The sequence below is a fragment of the Athalia rosae genome, chromosome 2, assembly GCF_917208135.1.
Source record: "Athalia rosae chromosome 2, iyAthRosa1.1, whole genome shotgun sequence".
Taxonomy (NCBI): domain Eukaryota; kingdom Metazoa; phylum Arthropoda; class Insecta; order Hymenoptera; family Athaliidae; genus Athalia; species Athalia rosae.
The window spans coordinates 10,826,827-10,849,298 of NC_064027.1; the positions used below are offsets into that span (position 1 = coordinate 10,826,827).

Below are 22,472 nucleotides of genomic sequence, written 5' to 3' on the forward strand. Positions count from 1 at the left end.
TTCGTGGCCTTGTAGGTATGGCTTCTTTCCAGACTCAGCGGTCGAGTTATTTCTGCAGGTTTACCACACCGCAGGTATATATCTATACCGTACACATATGTATAACGCGCACGTACGCTAACAAACTCACGCACGCGCCAACACACCTGTTATAAACTTTCTCTGAGAAAAAGTGCGGCGAGGGGGTGGGGGGTTGGAAGAAATGAAAAATGAAAAAAAAGAAATGAAAAAAAAAAAAAAAAACGGAAACTCCCTCACAGCGTAAGAAGGAGGTTGAAATGAGGCGGGACTGGGTTTAGAAATTGCGGTGGTGTGGGCGATCGTGTCAGCTTACAACGCTCGAGCTACAAGGCTTACGATATTTTTTCGGAACACACGGTGAATACCAAAGGGATGGCTGATCAGTCAACGTCGTATGGGACTCGGTACGGTACGGTGGGGTTTTGCACAAAGGGGAGGGGTGGCACAAACCCCTCGAGCGAGGCGTCCTGGTTAACTATCCACGTCAGTGCCGCGGAAGTTTTGCTTGATAAAAGACCCGCTAATCGAGTAGTTTGACCCGAGGAATAGCGAAGCGGGGGCCGTGCGGGAGGAGGATCGGCTCGAGCAGACAACAAACTGAACCTGAACAAAACTGATTTTGTTCGTCGTTTAACAATGGAGGGTTGTAAAAGGCAGGGATTCGATTTGATAAATGACAATCGACGTCGAAACTACGCTTCCACCCTACAACCGCACACCGGTTCGCGCTTTCGACGCTACATGGCTCAAGAAATAAACGACCGAGCCGGGAGTGATAACAATAACGTCGACGATCATCCTCGAGATGACCGTGAACAAAGAAAAAAAAAAAAAAAAAAAAGGAAAAAAAGAAAGTAATTTCATCCCACGTACAATTCATCGGCACAATAACGCGTGGAGAGTTGCTCATTCCGTTATTTTCTTGCGATCGCGAATAACAACTCTGCAAAGAATATTTCATCGGAGCGATGCCGTATCAGAAAACTATGTTCAAGCAGATTTGATTCCGGTATGATTTATTTAGAAGTTCCAGCTCAGGTTAGCTCGTTCTTGATATTACGTCATTTGTTGAAGTACCACGTCTCAACATCATATTTCTTAGATGTCGGTGAACTCTGTTCGAGTAGTCTTAGAAGAAATTCTGCTGAATCATTGATTCGCGGAGACCGGAACTATATAGAGATCGGAGTATGATTGGAGCATCATCTATTACATTCCCAAATTACTTGCTTTATTTTACAGCGTAGAACTCAATAATGTTCGAGCTTTGGTCGCATCTATGTGTCCTCGATTCGTTGGTTCATCCGATCATCGCGTATCCATAGCGAATCATTTCGGCACCAGCACAATCTGAGGAGTAGCTTTTCTGTTACCTCTCCCAGGATATCGTCTTCGCAATCGCTACTCGATGGATAATACATTGTATAATCGTTGTTTGAGCCATTAGGTAACTGCGATTATAGGCTAATGTCGCGAATGAACCCTGATTCAGCAGCCCCTATTCACACGGTTTTCTTGCACGAGCAACAATAATCCAGGTTGTACCGTGATACCGTTAAACACCATGGGGTAGGTGGGGCTTCTCTCTAGTCCGTGAACGAGTCTTTTCGAGTCGCTGTACCTACCGGAGGAGACAAAAGAGAAAAAAGAAATGAACCAAAAAATAAAATCAAAGTCATGGAAAAATTGTTATTTCATAGGATATTTGAGCGCGAAAATCGTTATGTCGACGGTGAGAAAAATAGAATTTTTTTTTTAAAAAAGTTCGGCTTCCTTCCATCCAACGAAGTACACGAATTCCCGATCGAACCCCGAGGGACTCGAGGAAATTCGTAATTGGTTTCTCAAAGAATGAACAAAACGGATACTCTTTGTCGATCGACCAGGACGCGACCACTGCGGCTTCCGGAGAAATTATTAGAACGATTGGTACGTTTTGAAACCGGAAGTTTGATGGGTCTCAACGAAGGTTAATTTTCTTCCGACGTATCGGGGGAAATTTTTTTGCTTCACACCCATCCGAAGATCCTTTTGTACTCGTAAAAGTCATCCGCGTTATCATATCGTCGTTCGAACAACGGATATCACAAAGAAATTCACGTAAAAATCAGCTGCTCTCCTACTCGATCGCCATCTTCAACAGAAAATCGACCTTTCTCCGAAGTACTTTTCTATACCATAAACAAAAGTACGACTACCCCCGGCATGAAACCGACGATTGTTTCAATTTTATTTCATATCACGTGGTAATCTTTGAGAGAGGTTCTACCGGTATTCCGCTCTGCTTGCAATAAAATTTCCCATTAAAGCACTACAACCGCACTGCAGTAGGATCTGGTGCACATAATTTGCACTGGTAAGCCCTCAGCGTCGCCTTGGCTCCCATTTGTTAATCAGAGAAATATTCTCTTGAAACGACCAAAACCCGGTTGGACCGACAATGAAATTTGTTTATTATTTAAACAACTAAATTTCTCGTTGGGTGCATTCGAGGACTTTGTTAAACTGTTTTGTACTATTCATTTATTATCATGTCTATCCATTCGTCTATCTATTGTTCATCTAAAATTGAAGTTGTTCGTTTTGATTAATTACGGAAGAGTAATAGCGACGGTGGTAATAAAAAGATCGCCAACGACGACACGAAAGAATTCAACGCGCGTATCGCGCGATGGAATCGCCGGAAATGCAGAAATTCAAAGGGGATGCAACGGTGTGGCAGGTGCAATTGAGCTTCGCAGTCGGGTTGCGACCTTCCCCAAAATAGATGCCCAGATGTACCCACGTAGTTGCGAGTCTATATGCAAATTTATGTGTTTGTAGGTGAATTACACACGTGTAGGATTCAGTAGATCCTTTGGCTTACGGCGTATTACCGTGACCGGAGGTAAAAGCTTGGCTAATTTCACGTCGAATGGACTCGCACCCAGCCGCCACAGCTGTATAGGAATGTTCAAAGTCTGACCCTCGCGTGACGCGACCCACTTCGGAGGAACGCTAATGTGCCTCCGTTTCTAATGTTTCTACCTTTGTTCTAATGTTCCGCAGTCAGTTACATTACTCTGGTTGAGTTTTGAGTCGAGTTAAAATTGCGAGATTTTTACCCCCGGATAACATCGGTTCGCTAGCGTAGATCACGGATAAGCTGGTCCTTTTACCTGTAGCACACGTTAATTGGTACCTTGGTAGGTATCGATCGATGCTCGGGGTTCGCCTGAAGAATCACGAATGTCCCGAACTGCACATTACGAAATCATTTTCTTTCTGTAAAACTGAGATTAATCGAGTCAGTTGTAAATGTGACGGCGAACCCCCCAGACCATCTCTGCAAAGTTTTCAAACTGCACCGCGCGGTATTCGGTATCCGCTCAACGAACCGTTCGAGGTCTTTTCGTAGATCAGCAACTGTTGGGGAGCTAGGAGCGCGAGTCGCACGTCGTTTCGTTGTCCTCTTTAGGTGGCTGATATAATTTCTTCTTCAACGATTCTATTTAGGTCCGCGAAACTCGTTCCAGCGAGCATAATAATTCTCCCTCTTCTCCACCCGACGATCGTCAAGGTTAATTTCCTTTATTTCATGCAAAGGAATCGCGTATAATTAATGAATTCCAAAGTGGAATAGGTCCCATTTCACCGTCGGACTCATGCGCTTTAACAAACCCGTTTCGATATTAGCTTCGCCGGTTTGAATTCGGAGGCGCGACCAGTTTGTCATCTCGAATAAAAGCAACGGTATCCACCGTTGTCTAGACTCGGTATAATTATACCGTTTATACAACCGGAAATAACCGTCACAAACTCCGTTTCTAAAGTCAAAAAAAAAAAAAAAACTAGCCGCTAACGACGTACACAGTGGCCCGGGCAAAACCCCGGAATTCAAAACGCGAATAAAAGGTAAACGCGTCAACGGATACCGCGGGCGAACTTTTGAAAGAAGCGAAATAATATCGTACAACCAGACCTCTATTTATCACTCGAATCGCGAGATGAAAATTTCCCATTATTTTTCATAAGTTTTCTCTTATCTACCTTTTCACCCTTTTCCTTTTTCCTGCACCGGTTATACCGTGTACGCCGTATCTCTCTAAATTTTCGGTTGTAATCATTAAACGGGCATCCCTTTCTCTTTTCCCTTTTCCCATCCCTTTTCTACCCGTCTCTTCCTCCCTCCTCCCTTCTCGATCCCCGATCCTCCGTTGGGAGAGTACCCGTTACTCTAACGGGCGTTTCTCCCTCCCCTTTTTTAGCACCCCGTACCAGAAGGGGTGGCAAAGCGGAAAGGGGGAACGTACTTCACCCCTTCATCTGGTAAGCACCCTTTAAATAATCCTAATCAAAATTAAACAACGAGGTGACTCGAGCTGGCGATACGCCACGCGCCCAAACAAAAGAGATAAGATATTAATTAAGATGGCTACCTTCTCAGTTGCCGCCTATAGTCGTCACCCCGCCCCTGCCAAGGCTGTTCGATGAAGAAAGTGTACCGCGATCGCTCGATTCTGCAAAGGTGGACCGTGGAATAACGTCACCCCGTAGCCTCCCATAGATTTTTAACGATAACGCACCTCGTAGCTGTACGCGAGTTACAGGGAATCGGAGACCTGTCTAATCTACGATCAGCCAACTCCGTGTACCTGCCGAACAATAGAGTTCAACAACGCGTTATCTCAATACCGTTCGTAGACAACGGGGCACTTGTCTCTCTGGCGGTGCATTTTAACGTAAATCGCTAACACCTTTGCGAGGGAGACGCCGAACATATTATCAGCTTTGTTAATGTCTCGCTCGTTTAATTGTATGTACGCACGTACATACACCGAGATTCGAAAGTGCTTTTTATTAGGGCTGTATTCGCGGCTCAATTTTAACCCCAGTTAGAACAATAAGGTCACACACGATTTTTAACACTTCACAGTTGGTTTTTTAATTGTTTCTGATTCTACCAAACGATTTCGATCACTTTTTGTTTCTAACGATATGTAACTTTTGAAAGAACAGCGATCTGAAACGAATCATTAGTCCGATTGGATTGGAATATAAGAAAGAAAAGCAGGAAGGAAGAAAAACAACCCGAACTGGTGCGGTATCACGAAATCACTGAATGGATCGAATATCCATTGAAGAATAGTCGTTCATTTCATTGTATAAAAAATAACAGAAACAGAGATTGAGTTATTCTCCTTAGTATTTTTGAAAATTTACATTATGGAGTGTAATTTTCATCTAAAGCAAAGTGAGGTAATCTTTCACGAACAAAAAAATCAAAAATCCTTTCGCAAGATACACACACCAAAATTCCGAAAGTTGCTTTGGAAAATCTTTTAGGATTCCTACGTGATAACTCTCAATATGGATGATGAATTCGTGAAAGTTCGTAAGACATGGTTTTCAATTGATTTGAAAATGTTTTAGCTGATACTACAGTGCATCGGACTGAAAAACGACTCAATCAAGGGCCACCTCGAGTGACGTAGATACAAGTATTATTCACATGTGAATATCAGGTCTACGCATTTCTTCAAGATGATGCACGGTATCGATTTGTCTTCGAGATACATAATGTATGAGATATCTTTCCGCAAAGTGTTGCTATACTTTTATTCGGAAGAATATTTAGGTCAGTCGTAAAGTCGACCTGATCACACGAAACGTTGCACAGCGGTAGTCATAGCTTCCGTACACGACATGTGGGGAATAAACGTAACGTTCGGTGTAAGCGATCAGCTGGGAGAGAAAAATATTCCATCGACGAATCGAATGGTCGTAGCGGCGATTAGTTAGTTTGAAACTTCGTCGCGACGTTCGCGTCGACTGATTTTAACCCAGCATAATTCGTCCATTGTTCGAGAACAATGCCTTCAATTCACGATTCGCACATCCTTTTATCGGCGCAGTGACCGTCCTCGCCTACTCTCATTACCGTATCCTTTATCCGCGCATTTATCCTCTTTAATTCGGCTTGGATGAGACCCCGTTTAGCCGAGGCGAACAAGCAAACGTGCGGCGTAGGCGAAACACGTCCCCCGGGAAGAAAATTTAATATTTCGGTTTATCAATTTGCGAAAATAGATAAAAAGTTCGTCGAGTCGGAGCCGACCGCGACGACGGAGAGTGCAGCGGGCGCGTGACGGCGAAGTTAAGGATATGGATAAGAAAAGTGTGCCGAAAAAAAAAAAAAAAATATAGGCGTTTGTCTCCAGTCAGTCGCTTACAGTAGATGCCGAAGTTTGAACCAACTGGGAATGTCTTTCGAGGCGTAAACGGAAAGATATAAGCCTTCGGGGACGGCAATAATAATTCATGACAATGTTACTTTTCCCAGTACTGCAGGGGCTAGTCTAACTTTTAGCAAGAGTAAAGTTGACCTTTTTCACGTAACTACTTGCGCCATTGAATATTTCAGTGAAATGCCTCGAGCACCGAGCCGCTCTCTACAACCATGTGACTTTTGATAGAACCTAGAGTTACGAGTAAAATATGTTCGTTCGCTTACCTTTGTCGAGTGATATTCGGATGATTCGAGTACAAACATTGCTATTCAGGCGATCCACTGTTAGAGTGCCGCTTTATATCTCGTGTGAAACTTTTTGAGTGGGTACCTGTACGAGTCACACACGTTTGAACTAGCGCAGGTACCCTGAAGTGGAAGATTTCGTCAATTTTTTCTATATCTGAGGAATTCGAAGTTATTTTCACCTCGCCACTTTCGAAAGTGCGTCGTTCAATTTGAACGATAGACAAAGTCGGGCGGTACCCATAATTGATGTTATAGCTCCTCACCTTAGAAAATATCGCTAGCTTGTCTTTACCAAACCCCAAGACGATGTATCTTGTTTTCCTCTCGATATTCCGAGAGTCAATTACGGCGGCTATGGTGCGGGAATCCCTGATTTGGAGTATCAAAAGAATTCGTAAAGTTGCGTCAGATGCTCGTTCCGTTGCGTTTCGTGATATGAAAAAAGTAAAAAAAAAAAAAAAAGAAAAGAAGGGAAGAAAATCGTGGGGAAGAAGTTGTAGGAAAAAAATACATCGTCTCGAGATTCGGATAGACCTTCGGGTTCCCCACCAATAATAAACATACCGAATAAGGTGCTGCGGGATATGAACGTATTTTAAAATTCTAAAAAAAATGTACTTTCCTCGAAAATATACCTCCACAGGGACGATGCATTGCGAAAAAAGGAAATCTCAGCGATCAGGAAAATGTCGAATAAAAAATTTCAATGCGAACCTTTTATTAATCAGACGAGGATAAAACCTGATGCAACAAAAACTAATTCCTGTTGAATTATTGCTTCTTTCAAAAATTAAAAATTGTTTTGCCCAAATTGTTTTTGTCCAAATGTCGTTTCGTGCGACGAAATCACACGAAATTATCAAACAGTGAATTCCCATCGCTGAAAACTTTGGTCCAAAGTAACGGTGAAGCCCGGAATTTGATTCAACAAAAAGATTCTGTTAATCAGACCAAGTTTCGTCTCATTGTCAGAGCGCGTGGGCCACAGATACCACGGCGAGAGCTATTTTTGTGTAACAATCTTCCGAATTCGCGGAAGTCGCTACGTCCGAAATTCGAGAACTTTTTCGAACCTGTCCAAAGCAGTTACTTCAAAAACCCAGCGAATAAAGGCGGCAAGGTGAGTCGGAGTAAACCTACAGGTTCCGTAACGCGGCGCCGCGTTTCTACGTAGTGTGTTCTCAGGTCATTCTACAGAGCAAACAGAAAACATCCCTTGAGCACAGAGATGTGACGCACAGGGCTAAATCCTCCGTTAGAAAGTTTCTAATGTTTGTTAGAGAGTGTACGGTAGAACGAGTATCTCCACTTGGGGCTTCAAGCAGTGCTAAATTTTCTGCATGAGTGGCGCGCACGCGAACTCGGTGAACCGGGTTTCTGGTGTGGGAGGTGTATTTGTTAATTATTCGTACGACGTGTGTGATTACTATTTGAGATAGCAGCGTGAACTGAGCGAGTGATGGAACCTGCATGTCTGAGTCTACTGTAGACCGTTGCTATACATAGCTATGCATGCAAATATCTACACATATATTCAGATTATTCACATATTCAGGTATTCAATATCTACGCATTAGTGTCCCCGGGGTGTAGATATTCCAGAGAAACTAAGGATCCGGTACACACCTATGAGTATAACATGTGTATATACACTTGATGTTATCTTTCAATTACGCTAAGGGAAGAGGAATCTTACACCAGTAAATCTCGAGACCAAAGTCTGGAGGAGTCTATGTTGTAAGTGCTGCTAAACTAGTACTTAAGCACAACTTAGATTGGCTCCCGTGTGCAGCGTGTGTTACCACCTCTACCTTCGTTGGTAGGTACGTCTGCAGTAAGTAGTTACTTCGGATAAAATACGTTCATTACTCGTCATGCGCTACTTTTGTCGTTTGATTTCAACCGACTACCCGTAACTTTCCACGTGCACTTGATGAGATCGACTTACTCATGATCAGCTGAATCTACATTTTTTTTTTCTAAAACACAGTCAGTTCACGTTTGACGTTGAAGACCCCCAGAGCTCGCGATTTCAAATGCCGCGTTATTCTTCGAATTTCACTTCCTCGATTTTGTGGATATGGTAAGCATCGGAGTTATTCAAGCCTCTCACGATTGGATTCGATCTTCGGATTTCGCCCCTCGCTTTCGCCTTTCGGTAGATGAGCGATTGTTTTCACGATTTCAATCGTCGGCGTTGTTAATTTTTTCACACCGATTTGAATCTTGAATGAAACGATTAGAATTTGGAGCTCGGAAGCTTTTTATAAAAAAAAAAAAATAAAGGTGAAGGGCAGGACTCGGTGACCAAGCGAAATCGCTAGTTTCCCGGAGATTCCGAATTTTGACGACTTCTGGTATTCTTTCGAAGGTTCGCGGAACCGAAATTCGCGGGGGAGAAAAATAATACGGCCCACCTGACCGTGTACACCAGATCTACCTACATCTCTACGCGGTAGAGCCGGGCGTGTTCAAAGGCCCGTGAGATATCCCGTTAGCAAAAGCGTCCGGAATACGCTCTCCCCGCATCGAGAGGTACTTCAGTCACTCGCACGTCTGACTTTTACCCGAATTTCAAACTGCTAAATTCCAGTTAACCCCTTGAAATTACATCGGTGCCCTTCTCTACATACGGTGCGTCGCTGAGTGATTGATACGACTCCCTCTCACACTCCCGTTAATCTAACACACAATGGCGTAATTAATGGCAGTTAACTTCGGCCAGGCTTCGTTGAGCGAAAGAGGGGGGGTCCGTTGAAATCACCATGGTAAGTTCCAGGGGGATTTCCCCTGGAGGGTGCGGGAGGTACGGACGGTCAGGTCGCGAAAACGGGGGGGATGAAGGGTAGAGTTTTGGCTTGCGTAGCGCGTAACCGTGCAGAAAACTACGGTTATATATCATAAGCGAACAAGTCAGAGTTGACAGTTATGGACTCGGCGTTATACGGAGACATTCATTGCTGCGGCGAAGGGAAGCTCTCCAGGAATGGATTCCACGTTTTTCTTTTATTTTCCATTGTCTCATTCCTCCTCGCTTCCTTTCCTCGAGCCCCCGCAGGGATATGTCCTTCTCCATTCGTCGCGGTCAGACCGGATGCGAATACCGGAAACAACGATTCCCGTTTCCGTTTCCTTTTCACCCGGCGACGACGCGATGCCTGAAAAAAAAATTTCCGCCAAGATCGAAATAACATCCCTCATTTTCTGGCTCCCTAACGAGTTGTATCGACTTTTTTGGAGCGGGCGGTGAAAAATTCTCTCCACTTGTAATCCGGATTCGAAATCCATCTGTGCGACGTCTGTTTTGTGAGAGGATAAAACCTCGAGACATTTGAGTCCTTTATTCGGCAACTGTATATAGGCTCATTCCAGAACACCATCAAGACGATCAACGCCGTGATTCCGATCTGCTTTTTACAAGAGCTTTTTGTACCCGTACGCCTTCGAGATGTCTGGATTCTCATTCTGCCGAGTGTTTTCGATATCCGTTGCTACGAGCTCGATAATGATGAGATTCGGACACTTTTTCTTTCCCTTTTTCTATTTTCTTCCTTCTGTTTACAAACATTCCCAATTAAGTTTTCTGATTGCAGATCATTTTTTGCGCTTCGGTGATGTCGTTTATTACAAATATGAATAGCATTGTTCACATGACTGAGCTGATGTATTCAATTAACGAATCTATGCAGTTGCGCTCGTGCGACGCATTGAGAAGTATATGATTTATGCACACAGTCATTAACGACCGTGTGGACTATAATACGGAAGATTTACCTCATCAGGTGTAAGTTTTTCACAGATGTCTTTCAGCCCTGTTTTTGACGTACGACTTCGATCGCTGCTCGCGTTAAAACCAGACACTTCGGGTACGGGCTCTTGCGGATTTTTTCTCTCTGGGGAATTCAATTCTCCACGAAAAAGAGAAAGAAAAAAAAAAAAAAATCCGTGAAATCGGGTCGTAGCGTCGGAAACAGCTTTTGCTCTTTCATTGAAATTGCTCGCCCTCCGGAGTACTGTACAAAATTCGGAGTGAGATTTCGTGGACAACGAGCTACCCCGGGGTTATTTTTGCCCTTTGCTGTAAATTAGGTCTAACTTTCGCTGATTTTTTTTTCCTAAAATGACCGGGCTACACGGTTAGTTGGCCGGTTCGTCAAACGACCCGCAGCGAGTTTAAGAACGTGAAAAAAAAAAAAAAAAAAAAAAAAGACACGTTCGCCGTGGATTCTAGCAGCCTTCCGCTTGACCGTACAAAACATCGTGTTTGTTCAGCAGCTGTACGAGCCAGAACCAGAAGGTATAAGGACTGGTAGCCAACGGTGCTAATGTAATATTCAAGAGCATGGCTCGTGGTTATCCTAATTAAAATCTCTCAGCGGCGGCGGTCCAACAGCCTCCCAGGTTTTCAGAGAAGGGTCCCAGGTTTTCCTTATAATCTCGCAACCATTTTGCAGCTGTAGGTATTACACGGGCCGGTGCATAGATATGTATTGTACGTGCATATTCATACACCCAACCTTACAACCACATCACGCGGATATTCGCCCGCAAAATCCCCCCGTGTCGTCTGCTCGCGACAGATCAACCCTGCAGGACCGGTGGTCAGAATAAAATATCTTTTATGACTATATCAGTATGTGTGTAGTCAGCATGAATATACAGTGCAGTACTTTCGCATCGGGTACACGCGTAAACACGTGTACGTATACGTTTGACTCGGTGTAGTATAGTTATCCTTATTCACGGAGTGTCGGATGAATTTATTTTCGGTGCACACGGAAACGTGTCCTCCGACCGACTGAAAAGAAATTCCTTCCGAACACATTTTCATGTTAACTTTGAATTTTACCATTTTAATAACACACAAATTGTTGCCATATTTTCAGCTTAACTTCGTATAGCTCTTCAATTTCCACCGAGGGACTATTTGTTGGCAAAAGCTACTGAAAATACGTGCGTTAGCATCCACTACGGTTCGTCCATGGTAAAACATATTTCCATCGTTTAATCCGACCGTGATTCTCATTATTTTTGACAATGATAATGTAGTGGTGTGTAAAACAATGGCTCCATTTCCGAGGAAAATGCCGCATACGTTTGTTCGTCACAGCACTGTGAAGCATGTTCTGCAAATATGTAGCTTGTTAGGATGTATATAAAAATTTTTCAAACTCAATTTTGCTGACTGTATTAAACGTGACGTAAAAGCTTGACACGTGACCGCCTATGGGGTAGATAACGTACAATATTACCCCAGAAAGAGAATACAAAGAACGCAAAAAGGTAGAGATCATTTGCGTACTTATTTAAATGCTAAAAAGACTGCCGCACCGCGTTAACCTCGTTGACGGTACTACAACAACAACAACAACAACAACAACAACAACAACAACAAGGGCAACGGCAACGGCAACGGCAACGGTAATGGAAATGTCGTGTGGCTGTGAGGTAGTAAATAACAGTTATTTGCCAGCAAGGTGATTTCGTCATCATTCCAGGCGACGCCATTTACGACGTACGTACGTAGAGCTAGTATAGTATGACACAACACAGAAGATAGAACATTCGCATCAGTTTTCAACGGCTAGGATCGAGTTCCCACCGTGATATTTTCGGAGTCAATGTAATACGTTCTCTTCCAAATGGATAATTTTCGTATACATGTTCAGTTTATACTTGTAAATAAAATTTTTTGCCGCGTTCTAGTTTCGCTCGATAAGTCGGTGTCCCGCGGTATTGACAGACAATTAGCGCGATTTGGAAATGCAAACAGAATCCGTAGAGACCCATCTCACCCCAGGCCTGTGTTCATATATGTATACCTCAACCCTACTCACTTCATGAGTCTGAACTACCGGATTACCGGTCTACTAATTCCATCTCATCGGCCTCCGATATCTCCTATACACAGCTACCGGTATCGAGTATACGAACGGTAAGTATCGCGTGAAACACAATATACAATCAACACGGATCCAACGACACAACAAGGATCTGGTTCTCTGGAACTAAAGTTTCGCGTTTCAACGGCTTTCTTCTCTCCTAGTTCTCACCCTGCAATTATAACGAATGGTGGGTATACTCCGAGGAAAGAAGAAAAATAAAAGATAACCCGCTTGCGAAAATATGTCTGTGTTGTATAGGTGTAATACTTGGAAACACTTTCTCCGGGGGGAAAGATTACGATCGGCGCTAGGTATAAGGCGAACTGCAGTACGCGAAAAAAAAGAAAAAAAAAAAAAAAAAAACAAACTAAATAAATAATGAAATAAATAAGCGTGCAAGTTTCCCAGGCACACACCTGTGCGAACAGCGATGTGGTATAGCCGTTATCGGTGAAATTCCTCGATTGATCGATCCATATTCTCCACTAGGACGATATATATTCAACACTTTGAAAGTTTGACAGAGATTTATTGTGTATCGCGGGAGAATTTTTCTCCGAGACTACATGGAATACACGGTTATATATACGGCACGTATGTATCAGCAGTGTGAAAATTTTGTTCATTTCACACGCCCGGCCAACGCTGTCCCTTTATTTATACTTTGCCTAATAGAGGAAGGCAAGAACTGTCCGAACCATGAAAAGAAATAAAACGACAAGAACTGAAAAAAAATTGTTGAAATTCTCCGTAACTTATATCCTTATATACCTATAGATGCACGTGGATGACGGGTATATTTATACACGTACAGTATACCCCATTTACCTGGACTAGTTTCACGCGCGGAGCAATAAAACATTAGTTTCATGACACATCTGCACGATCTACACGTTGCAGCGATGAGGATTATACATAGCGCGTATACCTATGTAGTATACGCGGTTGCAGCATTGATCCGTATTTCGTCTATGGGAATACATATATATGTATATTCAGCTATTTCAAATTCTGACGTAGATTTATTGCTTATGTATCGCTGCGGAATTAGAAATCGACTGGAACCGCTTGGATTTTTTTCTGGGTTATACTTATAGATAGAGCCTTCATCGATTGCTAGGTGGTAAAAATGTATTACTGCTTTGAATTGAAATAGTTCCATGCGATCGCGAGTTATCCGCAGTAAACACACGACTTTCGATCATCGGTATAATTGAATTATCAATCCTCATTCGACTAGCACCATCTTCATTTCAACGTCGTCTCGGAATTCTTTTGATTTTTCGGGATAAGCCTCTAAGAAGAATCGCCCCGTACGCGTTCGCCTGAGTTAGTATTGGGGTGATCTGTACAACCCATACGTAGCGATGTGAAGAATCCCGGCGCTAGATAGATTCTTGTTTTGGCTAGAGGCGTATGTTTGAATTTCGTGCCTTCGACGGTTGACAGAGATTTAGATCGACACTTCACAGGAATTGGTTACAAGAAGAGGGCGTCAATTTCCGTGGCAAACAAACGATGCGTAGCGGCGTGGCAACCAGAGGAACTTCAACCCTCCGAAAACAAAAAATTCCCTGATAAAAACATACCCATGTACGATGCGATATGACCCTTATTTCTCGATGATATAATCGCCTCGCAAATCAGAATGACAAATAATAAAAGTTGGACGTAAAATTGTTTATTTACCGGGATGCATGAAACCGTTTAGCGTCACGTTATTTCGTGGAGGACGCGAGCGGCGCGTTTAGCGAAAGTTCGCAGAATTAATTTCATTTGGAAAACTATGCGGCTCCTGTACCAACACACGACGTGAAGACAATCAGGCATACGAGTTATACTGTTAAGAAGCCCTTCGTCGTGAAAAAAGGAAATAAAATGCGGCCATGCGACGAGGGGTGGTCATAAGGTGTACATACGTCAAGGTAAAAACGAATGTAAAAATGAACACAAAAATTATAATATAAATGAAAATAAAAACGAGATAATTTCTTTGGTCAAAAAAGTTGATTGGTGCGAAGAAGGGAATAATTTCCAAGTGAAAGAAGCTTTTGCAGGGAGTGGGCCAGATGAGATCTCGTAATATTTTCTTCGACCCTCGTCTGTCGCGTCCTGTTTACGACGAAAATAACAAGTAGAACGACGTTGACAAAGGAAAGGACAAGCGAAAATAAGACTTTCGAAAGCTTGAAGAAAAAAAAGGGAAAACGAAATCGAATTCATTACGAAAGCCCGTCGATCGATTTCGAAATAGATGAGAGTCTTTGTTTGTCGACTCGATACGGATTCCATACGTCATATATTTTAAATCAATTGCGGTCAATGCAGCAAACCACTTTTTGCCGATGGTGATCCGATCAGGGAGATATCGCGGATTTTATCAATATTTCAAAACATCTCCAAGTTCATCCGATCTGTGGGTGGCGAAAGGTGTGTGGAAACCGTGAAACGGAGAGAAGAGAAGCGAGACGAAAAAACGTCACCACATCGAAAAAGCGAAATGAGACGGGAAAATTTTAGCGTGATTAATTTCGAGGTGGTATCAAAGCACACGCGATTCTGTGATCTATCGACAAACAATTTCGAAAGAATCTCCAAGGAATTTTCATATCGTTGTCGTAGCTGGATGTTGACGAATTTTTTAAATTAAAAATATGCCCAAAAATCAAATAAACGGGGTCTGGGGTAAGAGCTGCCGCAAATGAAATGAAAATAAAAAGAAAATTAAATAATTTTCCGAAAAATAAAATTCTGATGGTTTCCACTTTCAATTAAAACTCGTCCAAGACTGGGTAGGTACTCGGAATAATTTAGAGTCTGAACGCACCGTTTATACACACGCGTGGGAATTCAATTGGCTTCGATCTTTTCCCAGCGATAGACGGAACGACGCCACAGTCGTGGCACTTGCCTTCTGCAAGTCTTTCCATTCTCATTATCTGATCCAAGATATCGGGCGGGTAGGTACGAGGGTTGGTAGCAAAGGCAGGTAGCTACGTATGCTATGTTATGAATTTATTCAGGATACCAACAGGAAATTACTTCTGCAACTGGTACCAATGAGATTGACCTCACCTGCTGATATATTTACAAAGGGATCCCTTTACGAGACCCCGACGTGCCAGTGACGGGCACAATGTTGAAGATAAATAATAAAGGTTTTAGTTGGAAAGTTTCAACGCGGAAAAAAGAGAGGACAAAAAAGGTACGAAAAATAAAGAAAAAAAATGAAAAAAAAATAGGAAAAAGAAAATTCTATCTACAGGTCTTGCGAGTGGAGGTCGACTACTTCTATGGTTGTAAATTATTGAAGTATTACTTTCTTCGTGAACCCCTCGACGACATAGTCCCCTTTTATTTCGGAAGGAAAAGTCGTTAATAAATTTCATCTCGGGGAGCTGGAATAAAGAATTCAGGGCGATATTGGCGAAGCACATTTTCCCTCATCGAAAGCTTCCGCTATCTGTGAGATAACAACGAACCTTTTCCACGTTCTACTTTCCCGCACTCGGTTTCCTCCTTTTTCTTTTGCTTTTGTTTCGTTACATTTTCTCACTTTTTTATTTTTTCATTTTATTTTATTTTGTTATCTTTTATTCGTACACCTGCCCTGCGAGTGCTTAGCCCGAATACGAAAAACGCGTTTCGAGGGAAAATAACGAACGAAAGAAGAGACGAAAGTATAAAAGATTTTTATTGAGCCGCGCTTCGTTAATCGTTTCTCTGCGTAGTGAACGCGGTGTGCGTACACCGGCATATCTGCGCGTAGTACCTATGCTCCATTTCTCCATAATTCCTGAGGCTCATTTTTCCCGAGCTTCCGCAACCCTGAGTCGTGACTTGCTAACCCTCGTTGGAAGATTACAACGCGTTATCGCAAATAGAAATAAATGGCAGGAGACAATTTGAATACCCCTGTTTTCTTTATATTTATTTCTTTCAGCCCGTTGTTACGCCATTACGGAAAGACATTAACTTCTCTTTCTACACCATCACCCATGGGCTTACACACCTCATCCCCTACACGATGTTCGTATACCTCGCACCTCACGACTCGCTAGCATACATTCGTAAAGTTCTATACCCGCCACGGACAAAGCGCTCCGTGGGATACGGTGCGGCGTTGCGGCTGCAGGTTTTCCACCAGAAATAAATAATTGTAGTCCAGTGCGGCATTGTTTTGGTCAGGCCATCAAAGAGGAGTATTGTGCTCGTATAATTTTGTGCGAGTTTCGTTCGCCAAGTCGCCGCGAAACGTGGGTAAGTTACATCGAACCAAGAGTTCAAATGCTTGAGATGGAGGAATTCGACTTTTCGATCAGAATTGCAATTATTGTGCAGCTCTTTTCAAGACGATTCGGATTGAAACGAAGATCACAATTTCCCAACTAGGCTAAGCTTGTACAGGGTATATAAAAATGATGTGCCTTAGATTTGTCAGTAAGTGATTTTCCAACTCGACATTGCTAATGAATTATGTAAATTTGTAACCGCAAAATTGAAGGGTGAACAGTGTTTATAATTGCGTCGTGTAGTCCCAAAGTTTCAATTAGACACACAAAAGGATCCCTATTTTTCAGTTTGTGTTGATTTCGTGATTATTCCAAGGTTAAAGTGTTCGTTAACGACCCACGGTCTCTGGAACTTAAGATTCTAGTGATGATTAAATTGTATAAGCGACTAAGAATTTTGACCCCGAGCACGCACAAGGTCAAAATCAATTTTGCGGCAACAAATTTTCACGGATCTTCACCGATCTTGGAAAGGAAAATCTATCGGTGAAGCGTTGACCCGACGCGTCGTTTTCATGCATCCTGTCCAACCTCGAACCTCGAAGGCTCACAACTTTACTAAATTCATTAAAAAGGTGCTACAGCCACACGAAACCTGCGACTGTAGTTTGAAACATTTTTTTAGACTACAAATCGTTTTTACAATAATTCATCCCATTCTGCAAAATGGGAACACTCCGTGCTAAGAATGTCGCGTCTTTAAATGTGTATGATGATATGATTTTCGTTCGTATGCGCCTTCGCGTTTGACGGACTATGTCATTTGACCCTTTGGGGACAGTTTATCCTTCATAGAAAGTGCCACCGGTGGAATACCCCCGGCTATAGATCGTCTCGGTTGACAAGGAGCCGAGTATGGGTCAATATGTCGGAATTTGTTCCTCCCTTAGCCACAGCACGACCTGCGAACTGATATTTTCTACTCCTATGCATGATACCCTCCGTCTGCTTCCACCTCACCGCTTGTTATTTCGCACCCAGTGGAATCCCGTTGCCTGAATCAATTTTCCGCCCCTGTAGCGTACTTTTAAAACTCAAGAGATAGACGGCGAATTAAAAAAAAGTCCCGATAAAACTCATTTCAAAGTTTCATTCGATACCATACACGCGAATTAGTTGTTACGCCTGACGCGGAAACGTGATCGTTCAATGCCAGTATCTAATACCGGCGAGATCTTTTGCGTGAAATCTATACGAAAATAGCTACTGAGCTCGATATAATTGACAGTGCAGATGTTACGATCGCAGATGTCTTCCGCGGCGTCGCGTCGCCTGGCTGCGCGTTAAAACGTTAAAATTATGTCTCAAAATGTCCTGCGTGAGTAGCGACGGACAAACGACGGTTCCAACCACCGCTGTATTAGGGCTCCTACCGTCGCAGGAGCCCCAAGATTTATTCGTGTGTAACAATGATAATTACAACGGCGAGAAGTTAATTAACTTACTTCCCCAAACAATTTACTGTGTTCATCGCAGAGCGAGTCATTCGCGTTTACGGATGAGGATTCATAGACGCGGCGTAGCGCTGCTGCCGTGGAGATATTAAAATGAATTTTCAACTCTAAATTTAACTTTGCGCGACTGATTGTAAGTGACAAACAAATAAGGGCGATGAGCAACCTCTCTCACCCCTGTTTCTTCGCTACCCTCGCCTCATCTCTTCCGCACTCGCTCTCTCCTTTGTAAACTGTCCTTCTGCCTCCCCCCTTCCTTTTCTCCACTTGGTTTCAGGTCTTCAACATGGACACAAAGAACCCTGCCCGACTGTAACATACGGACGATCAAAGCATACCTGTAGCAGGGTTAGCCTCCGGTGAATGCGAACTTGGAAATCGATGGAAGCATGTCTGGTGCAAGAAGCCACAGAATTTCTAAATACCAGACATTCCTATGGATGAGCACCGCTTTCCGCTGCTACTTAAACTCCTTGGCTTTCTGGTTGTATTACATACCTTTGCCATTGTCGTTTTCTCTAGAGCTACACCGTTTTCAAGCCTTCTGACGCCATAGGAGCTAGCTGATCGCTAGCTGCGGAACAGAAAATAGCCGTTTATCCTTACAAATAGCTCGATTCGCGTTCGATTTTACTACTTTTCCTCTGTTCAACGAAGCAATTCCCAAACACGTGTTATAGAACCACGCCTTTGGTTCCGCCTGACAAGCCAACATTTCTTCGCCGCCCGGCGAAAGCGGTTTCAGCGTTCCTCCACTACCTGCACCGAAACCACACCAGCACCGTACGACGTCATATCGTGAGATCAGTTTCCCATATGCACATGTGTATACCATGTACTTTACTTATCTATAGATTTCCCGAGTACGTGGTAGATCGGTTTAAACGCATAAAGGTCGGCCCAAATAACCGTTTCATGATATCGAACACCAGCGTGCAGGTTCCTATTCATACTCCTCCTCCGCTCGCGAAGCGAGGGGATTTCAGATACTGTGGATAGATCGATGGCTACATTGCGAACGGCAAAAACATTCGATCCGATATTTCCATCGAGATGGCTTATTGAAGTAACATTAACAATGCCACTCGATACACGGTTGAACATTAGCCATTCAAATGTCTTTTGGTCATTGAGATGGATGAGCAGAGAAACTAGCATGCCGAAATATCAATGACGTCGCACTTATTAGCTGATTCATGATGTGCACATGATTACTTTCGAAAACATGAGCGGAGTGCGAATAACATATGATTGTTGCACCCTTTCGCATCAGAGTAACCGTTCGCATCGCGTAGGGTAAACGGTAGCTTTCAAGTGTCATTGTGGGTGATGGATTTGCTCGACTCGAATCAAAGGGAGGCGAGTATGGTGGCAAAGTGGCATTTGAAGTGTCATTGTCTGAAATTCGCTGGAGTTTGTTTTGACGATATTCAATTATCAGAAGTGTTACAAATCGAACTTACCGTTCTCCTCAGGACAGTGCGTACAGTTTCAACTTCCTGGACTGGCCAACGTGAGTAAACAACGGCGGAAAGTGTCAAAACGAAGATGGCTATCCAAATACTCCAAGCGAGCGCGCTTTTGGATCTGGTTAGCAGTTTTTGGGCTGTTCTTGTCGAGATAACTTCCTGAGTGGAAACCTCGAGTTTTTGAGCTCGTCGCAGGATATCCTGGAGACGTCTTTTGGCGTGTTCGACATCGGGAACGCCCATTGTGTATCGATGATACTTGTGTGTATACTTATTTTTATTATTACAAGGTTCGCTGCGGTGAACTTCGGTTCTTAAATCCCATCGGCAACCATGGTCCGGAAAGTCAGAAATCTCAGGAAGAACTGGTCGGGACGCGACGTATTATTCTTTTGAATAGAGAAGTAAAAGGAAAGGAAGGAAAAAGAAATTGGATGAATGGGCGAGATAAGTACGCCTTTAGTTATTCCGAGAGTCAGCGAGCCGAGGCCAGATAGATAGATCGGTGGCGAGAGAGGGAAGGAGCAGGTGGAAGAGGAAAAGGAGGAGGAAAGAGCGGAGAGCAAGTTAAATAAAGACAAACGCGTATCATTACATCAGAGGGTTGTGAGATTGTGGCTGCCTCGTGAAATGGAGTGGCATCAAATCGAGCTGCGATTTATTAGCGAACGGTTTATAAATACTGTTCTTAGTCGAAACCAGGATTTACGTGCGATTGAATTCAACCGACGAAACGACCTCGTTTAATCATCAGGTGTTCAATTCATCCCCTATAATGTTTCAACTGTTTATGTTACGGTTTTTCTTGCCACTAGTCCAAACCAGGAATCCAGGTGTAACACTGCTGTTTTTATATTCAAAAAAAAACAAACCAGCCGACCGATCCTTTTATCGCTCCTGTCAGCAGTGGCGGAATGACGAGCCACCGGAGAGAAACCTTAATGTAACGATATGACAACAACGACTCGCGCGAGCCTCAGCCTAATCGACGCAACGTCTCGACGCTCGCTCAGATCAGGTCAGGCAGATACTAACCACCCGCGGTCTGGGTAGCTACCCTTATAGATAAAACAAAAGATAAGCGCAAGCGCGGTCCGTGCTCATGCGCGCGTAGCCCTCTTACTTCGTAGAACCGGAGGATGCGAAAATTCATTGGATGATCGGCGTTTAAGATCTCATGTCACAGGCCAAGACGGTGCTACGGGAAATTAGTGATAGCTACATGAGTTTGGTCAGCCGGGGCAGAAAATGATAGTAGTAATGTAAGGGGTATGATCAGCCGGACGAGCAGCGCGGTGATGAATAATAAATACTCGGTGCGCTCAATTTCTTTCTCTCAATTTCTCATGCACAATATCATGGGCCGGGAAACCGGACGATTTTTTCCTTTGACTCGTCAACATTGCCGACATTGAAATAATATTTTCAGGGATCACTGCGGTAGCTTCGAACAAACATCGTTTGTTACATGAATTAGGAAGGTAAGTAGATCGGGTTGGTATGAGGCTGAATGCTGAGAATGCTGAACCGAATACCCATTACGTGTTCGAATATTGAGATCGTTGACCCAGGGATATAATTCTTTACTCTGCAAATGATTTCACAATTGTAAGGGATGAAAATTATATTCCCTGGAATGGAGGTTTACGATTCATTTGAGGGTCCGAAAAATTTTCAGAAATATGACCTCGCTTGGCGCCTGTAGATACTTATCCATCCTTGTTGCATCAAAAGTCTCTTGAGACGATGTTAAGATTTTCTATCTTTCTCTTTTCTCTTTCAATTTTTCGGAAGATCAAGAAACGAAGATTTGATCGTTTCGAATGGGATTTGGATGTCATCCACATAGATAAATATAGGTAGGTACTTAAATTGCAAATAAAAAAAAAAAAAAAACGAATGGAAAACGCAACGAAGCGATAAGGTATACATCGCGGTTACCATGATCCGATCCGAAAAATATTAATATTAAATGCCGGGGATCTCCCGAATCTCCACTTTGAGGAAAAAACCTTTTCAGCCTCAAGCCTGAGCCTCTGAAGTGCAGAAGTATTTTCTTCCACCTACCGGTTGAATCCTCTCCTTGCCATTTCGATCATTATTCTGCAATAGTCGTATAACGTGAAATACAAACCGCGCGACCTAATAGCTGACGATAATCTGTCTAAATTTCGAAGGTTGCGTATAAGTCGGTTTTCTCCACATGCCATGACCTACCTCGTATAAAAATAGTAAGAAAGAACTAAAACTGGAAACCAATCATGTACTCAACTAAGGAAGTGAGAAGAGCGAAATGGTAGTTGAGTGGGTACAAGGTGACCGTGTGGTAAATGCGAGACATCACAATTCTCGACGTAGACAAGCATTCTTGGGTAACTTTATTCGTAAAACAGTCGTTTATTATCCCGTAGGGCAAGTCAGTGGCTGTCTGGAGATGTCTATCTTCAGAAAGCATTGGCCTTTTCACCACGAGCAGACTTGCCCAATATTACGTCTCGAATCCATCACTTCGAAGCGTACCCTGCACTGTCTCGGGGTCGCGAGAACGTCAATCAATTCGAAATCGCCTCTCTCTCAGGACTTGGTATGTCCCGTGCCAAACTCTCACGTTTTTGTTTGAAAATAGAAAAATAGATGGAGGTCGCGCGAAAAGGATTTGGAAAAAAAGGATAATGATTTACTGATAAAAAGAAGAACCACCTCCAGAATTTGTCCGGCAATAATCCGAGCCCGTTGAACTTCCAAGATTAAAGGGCTTCGGAACCGCAGGGTAATATCTTCACCGGAATTTGATGAGAAAACTCCTTCGAGAAGAACTACAACAATAAGGTGCA

At 43.2% G+C, this 22,472-nt stretch overlaps 1 protein-coding gene across 1 annotated transcript in view; it reads right to left on the minus strand.

Annotated features, from left to right (window-relative positions):
* LOC105683217 overlaps nucleotides 1–20,651 on the minus strand; it is an 82,139-nt gene extending 61,488 nt beyond the window's left edge. Inside the window, exon 1 of the mRNA XM_012395670.3 lies at nucleotides 19,633–20,651. Within this exon, the coding sequence (XP_012251093.1) occupies nucleotides 19,633–19,881 (249 nt within the window). The 5' untranslated portion in view covers nucleotides 19,882–20,651. The remainder of the gene's footprint in view (nucleotides 1–19,632) is intronic.
* Nucleotides 20,652–22,472: the final 1,821 nt, after the last annotated feature.